The sequence below is a fragment of the Elaeis guineensis genome, chromosome 4 (genome assembly GCF_000442705.2).
Source record: "Elaeis guineensis isolate ETL-2024a chromosome 4, EG11, whole genome shotgun sequence".
In the NCBI taxonomy this organism is placed as follows: domain Eukaryota; kingdom Viridiplantae; phylum Streptophyta; class Magnoliopsida; order Arecales; family Arecaceae; genus Elaeis; species Elaeis guineensis.
Window position 1 is genome coordinate 135,878,799 of NC_025996.2, and position 13,954 is coordinate 135,892,752.

The 13,954-nt window shown below is 38.7% G+C and overlaps 1 protein-coding gene across 1 annotated transcript; it reads left to right on the forward strand.

The window, feature by feature from the left end:
* The first annotated feature begins 1,232 nt into the window (after positions 1 to 1,232).
* Positions 1,233 to 3,907, forward strand: LOC105042557 (NEP1-interacting protein 1). The gene is made up of 5 exons (XM_010919832.4): positions 1,233 to 1,530; positions 2,292 to 2,470; positions 3,130 to 3,213; positions 3,306 to 3,473; positions 3,573 to 3,907. The coding sequence occupies exons 1-5, from the start codon at positions 1,371 to 1,373 to the stop codon at positions 3,693 to 3,695; spliced, it is 714 nt and encodes a 237-aa protein (XP_010918134.1). The 5' UTR covers positions 1,233 to 1,370; the 3' UTR covers positions 3,696 to 3,907.
* The last annotated feature ends 10,047 nt before the right edge of the window (positions 3,908 to 13,954 follow it).

Sequence of the window (13,954 nt, forward strand, 5' to 3'; positions counted from 1 at the left end):
CTAGAGTTACTGTCACTTTCTCACTCTGAACTTTTCCTGGGGGGAAGTTAACTTTACCCTCCATGGGATGCATCTATTTATTTCTCAATGCAAGTTTTGTCACCAAAGTGAGAAACTTGAAGAAAAAACAAAGAGCACATACTAAAATACAGTGATAGCTAGCTTTTGCCTGGTTTGGACGCTTGCTACAAGTATGGAAGATACTATCCACCCACTAGAGTTGCTCTCACTTCTCTCATTCGAAACTTTCCATGGGAAAAGTTAACCTTACCCTCTGTGAGCCACCTCTATTTTTTGAAACTATGAGGTGTCTCTATTTATTTCCCAATATAAGTTTTGTCACCAAAACGAGAAAGTTGAAGAAGATACAAAGAGCACATACTAAAATACAGCTATAGCTAGCTATGGAAGATATTATCCACCCACTAGAGTTACTCTCACTTCGCATTCTAAAGTTTTCCCTGGGAAAAGTTAACCTTACCCTCCATTAGCTGTCTCTATTTATTTCTCAATGCAAGCTTTGTCACCAAAGTGAGAAAGTTGAAGAAAGAGACAACCAAGGCAAGTTTTGTCAACAAAGTGAGAAAGTTGAAGAAAAGACAAAGAGAACATACTAAAACATAACGTTGTAGCTAGCTTTTGCTTATAGCAAGGACCGTTCAGATACCATATCCACCCACCGGGGTTACTCTCACTTCTCATTCCAAATTTTCCCCAAGAAAAGTAGCAACTTTACTCCCTGTCTCTATTTACTAACTGCTCGCTACCTCTTGCCATTGTTGTTTCTCATACATGGTACGTATTGGTTCCTCTAGGAGGGGAAGTCTACCAACTTCCCGTGTATCCTCGTACCCTTCCATCCCATCCAAGTTAGGTACCCATATCTCTTAGGTTTGGTAGGATTTTCTTGTAGTAAATGGAAGGCCATTAGTTCCTATGGGCATTATACGATCATCTTGTAGTTACCCAAGGCCTAGTATTGTACTCATCCCAAGTTAAGACCAAAGGCCATTGAATTGGCCTCTTCAAGCCATTTTGTCCAAGTCCAACCGACGCTTCCTCCTTTCCTCTTCCACAGTCCACGCTCACAACAAACAACGGCCATGCCAACACGGTCATGACATGGGACTCACCCCAAAGTCACAATTAAAAGTGTCACAGATTTTTATGACTCGCATGTATGCTATAATAAATGCACGGTTGGCCTTTTCTTCTTTCCTCACTGTGTACCTCTCCCGTAAGGCTACTTCTCTTCCTTCGCTTCCTCTTCTCCTTAGAAACCAATAGTCTCTTCCTACCCTTCTCCACTCCCTATAAATCCATTTCAATACCTCCACCTTGGCTTAATTCCTTCTCAGTTACCCCTTAACATGGATTTCTTTACTTCTTCCTCTACTACTGCTTCCTCCTCCTCCTCTTCTATTTCTTCTGGGACCTGGGAAGAAGGAGGAAGTGGTAGCTCCAGCTCCATGGTTTCTGAGATGGTTAGAAGGGTGATGTGTGCCATAGTTACCTGTGTTTTTGCTATAGGTTGGTCTCTCTCTCTCTCTCTCCCTCCCCCCTCTGTTTTCTTTTTCCTGCAATTTGTTCATTCCAGTGGTATGTCGCTAGTTGGTAAAGTTGTCATGGGATTTTATGAGGGTAGTGATGTTCTAGGGACCTTTTGGTTCTTGTAACTCTGTTGGGTCTTTCTGATTTGTCTTTTAACTTGTCTGACTTTTATGACATTGGAGCAGGAACAGCACTTCTGCATCTTTGGTAAAGTGGGTTGTTGTTTTAATGTATATCAAAATTTGATTTCTAATGTGAGTATTTGCTAATTTTGATGGGTTAGATGGTGATGTGTGTACATATGTATGTATTTTATGTTTTTTCTTTTCTTTTTTTTTTTTTTTGAGAGGAATGATGGGCGATGCCTGTTAGATTCATTTCAGTGAGGTAATGAAATCAATAACAACATATTCCAAACCAGAATCCAATCCTCAGAATAACCAAACCAACTGATCAAAAAATAAACTGGGAACAGAGTACTCAGAATGCTGCAATCTTCCTTTTCCTTGGTTGATTTCATGATTACTGTTTCATAATGCAATTTTCTTCAAAACTTGCTTTGTTTGCCATTCACTGGATCCTGTAATATTTCTTTCTATTTTTCCTCTCTTTGCTTCGCTTGGTTTATTTGCTAACCTATTTGAGTTCCAATTACATTTTGCATGGAGGTCACTGAGACTTGTTACAAATGCTCTGCGAGGCATTGGCTGATAGTTGTTTTCCCTTTTATCTTGGTGCAGTTGGTTCATTCGTAGGGGCTGTGACAGGTGCTTTGATTGGCCTAGCAACCGAGAGTGGATTATTCCGAGGTGCTGGAATTGGGGCTATTTCTGGAGCTGTTTTCTCCATCGAGACTGTTGAATCATCTCTTGATCTTTGGAATTCCAATGAATCAGGGATTTGGAGTATCCTATACTTGGTAGGTTGAAAGCATTCAAGTGATTCTTTGAAAAGTCAAAAGGCTGAAATTATTAAACATATATATGATAGCAACCTATTTGTATTTGCAAACTAAATGGTAGCATGATTCCTCTAATTCGACAAGACACAAGTTCTAACATTGTTCTAGTAAGTTGAAAGCATTCAAATGAGTCTTTGAAGAGTAAATAATGTTGAGCCTATTAAACATTTATAGGTAAGCAACCTATTTGTCGCATTCAAGTGAGTCTTTGAAGAGTAAAAAGGCTGACATTATCGAACATTTATAGGAGAGAGACCTATTTGTATTTGCAAACTAAATGGTAGCATGATTCCTCTAAATCAACAAGGCAGAAGCTCTAACATTGTTCTGCTAAGTTGAAAGCATTCAAATGAGGGTCATTGAAGAGAAAAGGCTGAAATTATTAAACATTTATAGGAGAGCAGCCTATTTGTATTTGCTCGCTAAATGGTAGAATGATTCCTCCAATTCAACAAGGAAAAAGCTCTAACATTGTTCAGGTCCTCCTCTGTTTTTTTCATAGAGAGCATTGCATATGTGGTACTAAAGCCTCACCTTAGAAGCAAGGTTAATTCAAATGCCAAGGCTTGTTATTACATATTCAGTGTAACATTTCACTATAATTTGATTCTTAACAGATGGACATCATCTCTAGTCTTTTGAGTGGAAGGCTTGTTCGAGAGAAGGTTGGACCAGCTGTCCAAAGTGCAGTACAGAGTCAGGTAACCACTGGTTTGGAGCTGAATTCTGGCAATTGACATGAAGAATAGCTGTTGCATTACCTTGGATAATTCTGGTTGTTCTTTGAGTGCAGATGAGTGCTATGGACTCACCCTACATGGAGATTCCTGATTTCTTCGAAACCGGAGGTACCGGGGGAATGTCGGAGGATTCTGTAGACAAGCTCCCAAAGATTAAAATCACTGCAGATAACAATGTGGATGCCTCAGGTGATCAAATCTGCTGTTCAGTGTGCCTGCAGGTTAGGATTCATCTCTGTAAATTATTTGGATCCATGGTAATTTAATTGAGAGCTAGCTTCCTAGTTAGTGTTGGCTAAGTGACTGGATTTCCTTTGCAGGACTTCCAAATTGGAGAGACAGCAAGGAGCTTGCCCGAGTGTCGGCATATATTCCATTTACCATGCATAGATAACTGGCTCACCAGACATGGTTCTTGCCCTCTATGCAGAAGGGATATTTAGATCCTTCCCCTGTAGATTACGAGGCATGAGATATATATAATATATATGTGAGATGTCATGTATATGGGGTTTTCCTAATTCTTTTACACCTCTTGTTATTTTCCCCCTTTTTAGGGGTTCCATAGTTGTGGATTATGAGATGAAGCTTTGCTTCTGCTATGACGTTTATATATCTATTAAAAAGTATGGTTTTGGACTCCTTTTACCATCGACATGTTAATTTGTAGGTGAACAATTTTTTGTGGCTTTGGATGGCACTTATATCATCTAATTATTTCATGTATAATTTGTTCTTAGTATTTCCCCTATCTTAAAAATAGGAATCATACTAAGAAATTTAGCGCCATATGGATTATAACATTTGGCCTTGATGAGAATATTATGTCAAAGTAAATGTTGGAAAATATTGTGAAGTCTATGGTTATGTGTGATTAGGAGATTGGAAAATTGGGATTTTTTCCATTGAATCATTGCAGAAACTATCCAATTTGTGTAGATATATAAAAGAAACATGAGTGGCTTTGATTTGTTAAAGTGACAAGAAGGAGTGGTGCACCTGGAAAAACGAGTTAGTCTTGGTAATATTAATCGTAGGATGGCAAGGCTTTTCCACATTTTGTGTGCTAGAATCAAAATTACCTTTTTAGTTGCTATTATCACTAAGTTTAGTAATTCTTCTTAAGTTCTATTTATATATTTTATAAGCCAAATACTAAAATAACTATATTAGTATGGAAAACTTTCTTTTACGGATTATGCCCATGCACCATCACTAGCTTTTCTACACTCATAGCCATCTATATGTGGATTGTTATGATCCAAAATTTCATTCAAAAAAATTAATCGGAAGCTATTATTTAGATTTTTTGATCTTTATAAATATTTAAAATCTATTTAATACATAATTGATGTAAAATTAAACATACATTTGCATGGATTCTCACATATTTTTTTTGTTTAAATTCTAGCATCTTCATCATCTAAATTTATTCAAATCAAATCCAATTATTAGTTAGTCTAAATTCTTTAGCATTTTTAGTCCATATGGATTATAAGTTAGATTTATTTTGATACTATTTATCATAATCTAAATTTTTATTTTAAAAAATTAGTTAAAAGACATTAGTTGGATTTTTTGAACCTATAATGTTACTCAAGATCTATCTAGTATATATCTGATATGGGATTAAACATATATGTATGGAAGCTCTAATATGTTTGAGAGGTCACGTAAAGGGTGCATCTAAAGTAGCATTGCTTACGTTGTGCTTGTATGTAGATGTGTGCATTCAATTTTTTCAATTCAAGCTGAATCAAAATTTGGTTAAGTTCTAAAAAATCGAACTTCCAAATTTATATTTTATAAGATAAAATATTAAAATGAAGTAGCCTAAAAATGAACAAATCAAACTGAAATAATTTCGATTCGATTCAATAATTTGATTTTGGGCTTTCTTATGTTAGGACTTTTAATTTTAGTTTGGGTTTATTAAGTTCTTTAATAATTTCATTATTTAGACTTAAAATTGTACTGAGACTTAGTATAATTATTCAAATTTAAATCAACAATAAATTATTTTAAAAAATTTAATTCAACAAAATTATCTTAAGCTTTTTGTAATCTATTAATATAATATTTATAATAAATTAGCTATTTTAGTTTTTAATTAATCAAAATTATTAAATTAAATATTAAAGATCGAATCAATTAAAAAATTTAGATTTGATTTTAAATCAAAATTATTTTTTTTAAAAAAAAATAAATTAAATATTAAAATAATTAAAATTTGATTCAATTTATGATTGAACGCAAAGTTATTAAACCCGGTCCGACCGGTCGGACCAGAAACCCGATGACCCGACCATGGGATCAGGCTGATTATATGATTGAACCGGCTGTGTTTAAAACTCATTTAAATTCGTGCGATCCGAACGGTTGGACCGCCACCCGTTGGACCCGGCAAAACTCGGTTGAGGCAAAACCCGTTGAAATTTGTTGTTTATCTTCCGATCTTCATCCCTTGGGCTTCGACTTCTCGAGTTCAAACCTCATCGGCATCTTCCCCATCCTTGATGACCAAGTCGGCAGCGGCAGCAGCGAAGGATGAGGACTGAGCAAACGGCAGTGGCGGCCTGGCGGGGACTGGGCACAAGCCGACGAGGACGATCGGAGCCTCCGATGAGTAACAGCGGCACTAACCTTTTTTTTTTTTCAAATCTCCAGTGAATAGGCCTAAGATCGGCTCCTCCGCCTCCTCCTCCTCCATCCACGATCTCCTCCCTCCGCTTCCTCCTTCTCCGCTCAACCCTCTCCTCCCTCCGCCTCCTTCTCTACCATCCGGAAACTCCCTCTACCTCCTCCTCCTCCGCTCGCCCCCCCTCTGCCTCCTCCTCTACCATCCGGAATATCCTTCCTCCGCCTCCTCCTCCGCTCGACCCCCTCTGCCTTTTTCTCCGTCATCCGAGACATCCTCTCTCCGCTTCCTCCTCCGCTCGACTCTCTTCTCTCTCTATCTCCTCCTCCTCCTCTATATGGGATGCCCTCTCTCTGCCTCCTCCACCTCCGGTCGGCCCCCTCCCCTCTTCGCCTCCTCCTTCATTGAGGCATTGGGACTGGGAGTTGAAACTTGGAAGCCATGGATGGCATAGACTTTGACCTATTGATTCAACCGTTAATCTGATGGTTGGATCGCTGATCCACTGACCTGATATCTTATTCGGATCAAAATCCGGGCCGAGTTTAATAACTTTGATTGAACGAACCATTTGCATACCCCAACTTGTATGTCCATCACCAGAGAGACTTAAAAAATGTGCGTTCCAAGGGCACTTAATGATTGAGAACTGGATGGCCTAGCCAATTCAAAACTCTGCCTCGTATCTCCTCATTGGCTGGTCCCAAAGTTTCCCCTAGGCATCCTTCTTGATGAAAGGGATTAATGATTTTAAATGTTCCTTTTTAGGTAAGGTTGATAGACAGTCTGCAACCATGAATATCATCATTAAAGCAGATGTAAATGTGCATGTCACGATGTCAGTCTCCCATGCTATTGAGTTAATGCACCCTCAACTTAATATATTATATATACTTTTTACTTTTACTTGTTTTTTTGGGAAGACAAAAAAATGGAAGGGGGCTCAAAATAATCTCCATCCAGTTGATAAAGATGGGAACAAATTTGATCACGGGACGCCCCACAAATAGGGAGTAACGAAGAGCAAGAATTTAAGGCAAGGGCCATATGGCAACAACTTCATGGTCCTACTGTCGGATGCTACATCCTACATGGCATGTGCATCACATGGCCGTACATACTTGCAGATCATAAACATTTGTTTTTGTGATGATGTATCGCAATGAGCAATTGATGAATAGAGATTATAGAAGGGAATGGTTGTAATCAATACTGTACACGTCTACATGGTGCATGCCATGCAGGATCTCCTTACCATGATTGCTTAATAATTAAACGATTGAAGAGTTGATCGACTGGAGATGATGGTATTGGTTAGAGACTAATGGAGGATTGTATTAGTTCTCTTCCAAAAACCGTGGTATTAAGAAAAGGTCTCGTTGGCTGCAAAAACTTGGTTCTGATGTAAAGAAATTTATTTCTATTTAAAAAAAGAAAATTGGCCAACATCCCATGTGGTGCATCCCCAGTGGAAGAAATAATGAGTTGGTTGAACCTTTTTTGAGGTACGAGCATGCAGAGCTAATTTGGTGGAAATGCACTCTGGATTTGTGATATTGACCTTGATATTGTAAAGCTATATTTAGGTTAATTGAGGAGAGGTGGAGCTTGTTTACTAGTTACGTCTCTTTGTTCATTGGTGTGGCCATTTATGATTTGACCAACCCTATACATTGCATAAATCATACTATTGGACCACATTCTATCCACTTGATGACGTGTCTAATTATGAAGATGCAGACACCTAGCACTGCGACCTGATAATCTAAAGCACGTGACTTGGGCAATATCATATGGTTCGAACAGCATCACAGACATCGGTATACAGCCAATTACTTACAAAAGATCGGTGGCCCAATGAGGTCTACATCGTTGAGTACTTGCCAATTCTCTATCACTTCCGTTCTAGTTCCTTATGAGCCATCTTCTAGTTCGGATGTTGCAAGGGACTTCTTGGCGCGCAGAATCTGCTGAGTTGGTATTCTGTTATAACGGCCCACTATTTCTCCAAACGTGGGTGATAGACCTTGTAACAACCTACTGATTGTCACTATTCCGACTCTGATTGTCACTATTCCGACTCCTACAGGCGCTAACTGCTTAACAAACTTTCTTATAAAAGAGAAAGGGTAAGTAGAAAAAGGGGGATATCTAACCTTGACTCTTGTTCTCACCACCTTCTTCTACTGTTCTCTCTTTCTGATTGCCACTAGCTTAAGCATCAGAGGGTCTCCCATCGAAAAATCTCCACCTTTTTTTTCGATATGCAGACTTTCTTTATAGGTGATCGGAGTTCCAATTTGACACCTATTGACTTTAGCAGGACACTCAATTCAAGCTGCCCGATCTAGCCACTCCATCACATTATCCACTTGGAGAGGAGCAACAATAGATTGATACTGAAGAATGATGGCCTTCGTCCTATTTTCTCAGAGAAGATGGTGTGGATAAGATCCTATCGGCAACCTTCTTTGCACAGCACACCTGATGCGCGAGATGTTGGGAGCAACCTCTCTGGTCAGATCCCATCATCAAGTTGATGGAGCAAGTCCGAGTGCTCACAGCCATTGTATAGCAGCTGCGATGGAATGTGATAAGGACCCAAGCTTCACTAGTAGCTCCATTTTAGTGCAGCCACTGGGACTGTGAGAATGGATCAGAACGAGGGTGCCAGCGCATCAATACGGTACGAGCCTCTCGTCGACAGTCATGATGGATAGAATTGATCCCACGTAGCTCGCCTTAATACCCTTGGAGCTTGAAGAGATGATCGATGAGATTGATCGTCGGAGCCACCCAAGGAGGACTCCAATTCAAGCCTATGTCGGCACTACTCTCGATGAGAAGAACTCAAGAGGAAGGTTCGAAAATCAGAATGCTGAATGGATGAACTTTAGGGAGCTAGCCATCAACAGAATGATGGCCACAACTTCACAACCCAACCTCCATTCTATTGAGAAGTCTTAGGCGAATCGGCCCTAAATCAGTTCAAAAGGCCACAAGTCGAGCAGTACACTGGCACGATCGATCCACTCAACTACTTAGAGGATTGCAAAGCCCTCATGATGTTGAGGAGCATATTCGATACCCTCCTCTGCTAAGTCTTAACTCTGGAGAGAAGTGAGAGAGTTTGGTTCTCTAGCCTCCATGAGGATCAATCGATCCACTCCTTCGAGCAGCCAGAAAGATAGTTTGCGATGCCCATCGGTAGCTAGAGGCCACAGCCGGAAGATAATGATAGCCTCTTCTCTATTTAGCGAAGAGGAGGTGAGCTGTCAAAAAACTACATGGCACATTTTAATGCTATCATGCTTAAAGTCCACGACTTCAACAAGTCCATTGCCACGACAATGATGAAACTAAGACTCAAATACGAGTGCCTAATTTTCTCTCTCGATAAGAACTTCTGAAAAAGCTATGCCGACCTCCTAGCTTGATCCGAAAAACATGCTTGGGCCGAAGAAGGTGAGACCCATTATCGAAAAGAAGAAGGAGAGAAAAATGATGAGAAAAAGAACCCCAACATGATGATTGCAGATCTCGGGAGCAGAGCAGAGAAAACCACCCTTGAAAGTAAGAGAGGACGAAGGGTTCCCAACGGCCTAATTTTCTCCCTCGATAAGTGAAGGGAAAGAAATTATTTCTGCTTGGAAGGCCCAGGTTGCATTTAAAAATTTTTCTATTCATCTACATGATTAAAGATCAAATTCTAATCTGATCAATAGTGGAATTAGAGATCAAATCTTAAATTATCTGATATAAATCTTCATGGAGGTCTGGATGTGTAGACCCTCTACTTCGCATGCACATCAAACACCATAGAAAAGCGAGATGAACTCTAATCCAATTGTCTTCGTAACTCAATCAATTAAGAGATTGGATGTGCTAGTGTGACACCTCACACTAGCAGGTGGGACACCCAAGATGGATCCATGCCCAAGGGAAGAGGGGTGGCAACAAGAGGAGAGGGCAAGGGGGAAGAAGGGACCTCTCTCTCTTCTCATGCCTCTCTCTCTCTTTCTCTCTTCTCTTGATCTGATTTATTTACTATGCATCCATAGATAGAGACTCTCTCTATTTATAGATAATTTTTATGATCCAATAAGTATAGGAGTCCTAAATCAAATCTGATTTGAATCAGTCTAATACTCATTAAAGAAGGATTCCTACATGAGATAGAATTGCCATCACATATGACAACCAATTTGTACTCATTCTAGCACCCACATGGGATGCCCCAGATGAGCAAAGCTTCAGGAGTTGGTTGGCCCATAATAGAGGAGAATTTCAATGCAAGTGGGAATACTCATATTTCATAAAATATGGATCCGATTCAAATCCAATTCGAAGCTGATTTTAAAAATAATTTCGAAAGGCTGTCAATCTCAAATTTTTTAGAACTTTTGTACCCAATCTAACTTAAATTTTAGATCCAATTAAGTCTAATTAATTCAGATCTAATCTAAAATTAATTAGTACTTAAATTCAATCTTTTATATGCTCTATGGATCATAGGTCAGAAACTGTTCATCTCCGAGATCGAACCTAAACCTTATGTGCAGTGCTAGCTAGATATAGTCAACTCTTCAATCTCATTTGATCCATAACTTAATTCTCAATTAAGTTAGTTTATATGTTCAATCAAGTCAAGTACTTCCAAATTGGACATATAAACATGGACCAATTCCTTCCTATTTTGTCTGATTTGTGTGCATGACTTCAAGGTTCAAATACTAAGCCGGTAGTACAGGAACCAATTTCTGCACTAATGAAGATACCATCTAGCAATACTTTTCAACATCCAGATAGGTCGAATTATCGTAAAAAAATATTTCAAAACCTATACACATGGTTACCGCATAATTCATCCTTTTGATCCTGAATGCTCTAGGATGATCTCAGGTTAACTGTCAACCAAGATTGCTTCATCCGCATTGTATTTCAACTTTTTAAATTCATCTCATGGATTACCCTGGCCAAGATTTTGCTAAATTGAAATATAGTGATACATCAACTCCAATAATCTGGAGGGATCAATCCCATCTTGATTCACATACAGACTTCATAAATACTTGACTATACCTAGTAGCCTTCCGTCACTGCATTAGAAATCCAGATAGTCCAGCACCAAAGCATAGTGAGTTATTTGTAAGTCACTATGGTGATCTCAGATCTGAAGAATACTTATACCCATGTGTTACGCGAGCAGCTTTTGACAGCAGAATGCTCAGCAGATGAGTCATTTGTTTAATGACAATGTACCCCTACATCTCACCTATATGTCATACCAGTGTCACCATACTCCTTGGTTAAGAGGACAACCAACCCATATAGCACACAACAACCTCCACTCGATAAATGTCATCGTCTTATAATGACGTATCATTTGATCGCGAACATATTTAAGAACTATACGATAAATCTTCTTTTTATCACACACTAGCATAGTTCTAAGGACTTCATCACAACACAAAAGTTTAAAGAAGATGTTACTTGTGATAAAAAATATCAGAATAATTTTTATTCAATAATCAATAATTCATATACAAAGATGAACTCAATCGTCATACGATTGAGTTTAGGACACAATTTCTAACAACTCTTACTTGTACTAAAGTCAATCGGGGCAGTATCTTATACCCATCCTCAATTTGAAATCATCGAACTCTTTGATCTCGAGAATTTTAGTGAAGGGCTCGGCTAGGTTCTCCTTTCCGTCGATCTTCTAAAGCTCAACATCACCTTGGTTCACGATCTCTCGCACCAGATGATAACGACGCAGAACATGTTGCAGCATTCGATGCAAAATTATATTCTGCTTCGCATATAGAATCGGCCACAGTATGTTGCTTGGAACTCTTCCAGCAAATAGCTCTCCCATTCAGAGTAAATACGTAGCTCACCATGCTTCTGCTATCATCACAATCTGATTAAAAATTAGAATCAGTATAACCCATAAATTTCATGTCAGTGTCTCCATAGATAAGCCATTGGTTTTTAGTATTTCTCAAATACTTAAGAATTACTTTCGCAATCTTTCAATACTTCTCACCCAGATCAGATTGGTACCTACTCACTGTCCCTAGTGAATAGGCCACATCCGGCCTCATACATGTCATAGCATATATTATAGATCCCACTGTCGAAGCATATGGTATTCTACTGATGTGCTCTCTCTCCTTAGAAGTTGTTAGACAATCCTTCTTGAAAAGAGTAATTCTATGGCCTATCGGAAGATAGCCTTTCTTAAAATTATTCATATTGAACCGCTTCAACAGGACGTCGATATACGTGATTTGGGATAATCCAAGCAACCTTCTAGATCTATCCCTATAGATCTTTATCCCTAAGATGTAGGATGCTTCTCCCAAGTCCTTCATGAAGAACTATGATGATAACCACAGCTTCATACTTTGTAAAGCCAGGATGTCATTTTCTAGTAACAGTATGTCATCCATATACAGCACAAGAAAGATGACTACAGAATTGAGAGCCCACTTATAGACGCGAGGCTCTTCTCCATTTCTGACAAAGCCATACGTTTTGATCATCTTATCAAAATGCATGTTCCAACTCTTGGATGCCTGCTTAAGTTCATAAATAGATTTTTTCAGCTTGCACACTTTTGACTTATCTATGGATGTGAACCCTTCAGGTTGTATCATATGCATCTCTTCTTCCAGCTTCCCATTAAGAAAAGTGATTTTGACATCCATCTGTCAGATCTCACAATCTAAGTGTGCAGCGATGGCAAGCATAATTCGGATAGATTTGAGCATTGTCACAGGAGAAAATATCTTGTCATAGTCAATACCATAATGCTGATGGTAACTCTTAGCAACTAGACAGGCTTTATAGGTCTTTAAATTCCCGTTTGCTTCTCATTTTCTCTTAAAAATCTATTTACACCCAATGAGTTTTATCCCTTCGGACGGATCAACTAGTATCCATATACCATTGATCTCCATGGACTCCATCTTAGATTTCATGGGGCCTATGCATGGCCTCCATATAGGTAATCGAATCCTCATCATTCTCATCAAGTTTGATGGGGTCATCATCCTGGATCAGAAAATTATAGTATCTGTCCAGCTGACGCGGTACTTTACCAGATCTCCTTAATGACGCTATTATTGGCTCCAGATTTGATTCATCAATTAAATCTAATTCTGTGTATGTCGGTCTTTCCACCTCATGAACTTCATCAAGTTCAATTTTATAGGCATTAGCTCCTTCATCAAGGAACTCTTTTTCTAAAAAAACTATCTGATTGCTGACAAACACCTTTTATTCTGCAGTGAGATAGAAGTAGTATCCTTTAGTTTTCATTGAGTACCCTATGAACAAGCATTTGTCAAACTTCTATCCAAGCTTATCTGCCTTTAAATGCTTGACATAAATTGGACACCTCCAGATCCTAAGGTGTGAGAACACCAACTTACACCCAATCCATATTTCATATAGAGTTTTATTGACAGACTTGTTGGGCACCTTATTCAGAATATAACAAATAATTTCTAGAGCATATCTCCAAAAAGAGATGAGCAGACTCGCAAAGCCCATCATGAATTGGACCATGTCTAATAAGGTTCGATTTCTCCCCTCTGACACTCCGTTATGTTGTGGTGTTCTAGGAGGGGTCCACTATGAGAAAATCCCATTCTCTTTCAGATATGTCAAGAACTCACTGGTGAGGTATTCACCTCCTTGATCTGATCGAAGGATCTTAATACTCTTTTCAATTTATTTTTCTACTTCAGCATAGAATCATTTGAATATTTCAAATGATTCTGACTTATACTTTATAAGATAGACATACCCATACCTCGATAGATCGTTTGTAAATATAATGAAGTAGTAGTATTCTCCTCTGACACTTATATTCATAGGCCCACATATATCAGTATGTATTAGACCTAGGACATCGCTGGCTCTTTCATCTTTTTTCTTAAAAGATGACTTAGTCATCTGACCAAGTAGATAGGACTCACAGGTAGGCAATGATTCACAATCATGTATCTCACGGACATATTTTTTGATCAATCTGTCAATCCTATTCTTATT

Coding starts and splice junctions, on each gene's coding strand:
- LOC105042557 (XM_010919832.4), top strand. CDS start 1,371: ATGGATTTCTTTACTTCTTCCTCTACTACTGCTTCCTCCTCCTCCTCT. Junction 1,531..2,291: donor TACCTGTGTTTTTGCTATAG/GTTGGTCTCTCT, acceptor ATCTTGGTGCAG/TTGGTTCATTCGTAGGGGCT. Junction 2,471..3,129: donor TTTGGAGTATCCTATACTTG/GTAGGTTGAAAG, acceptor GATTCTTAACAG/ATGGACATCATCTCTAGTCT.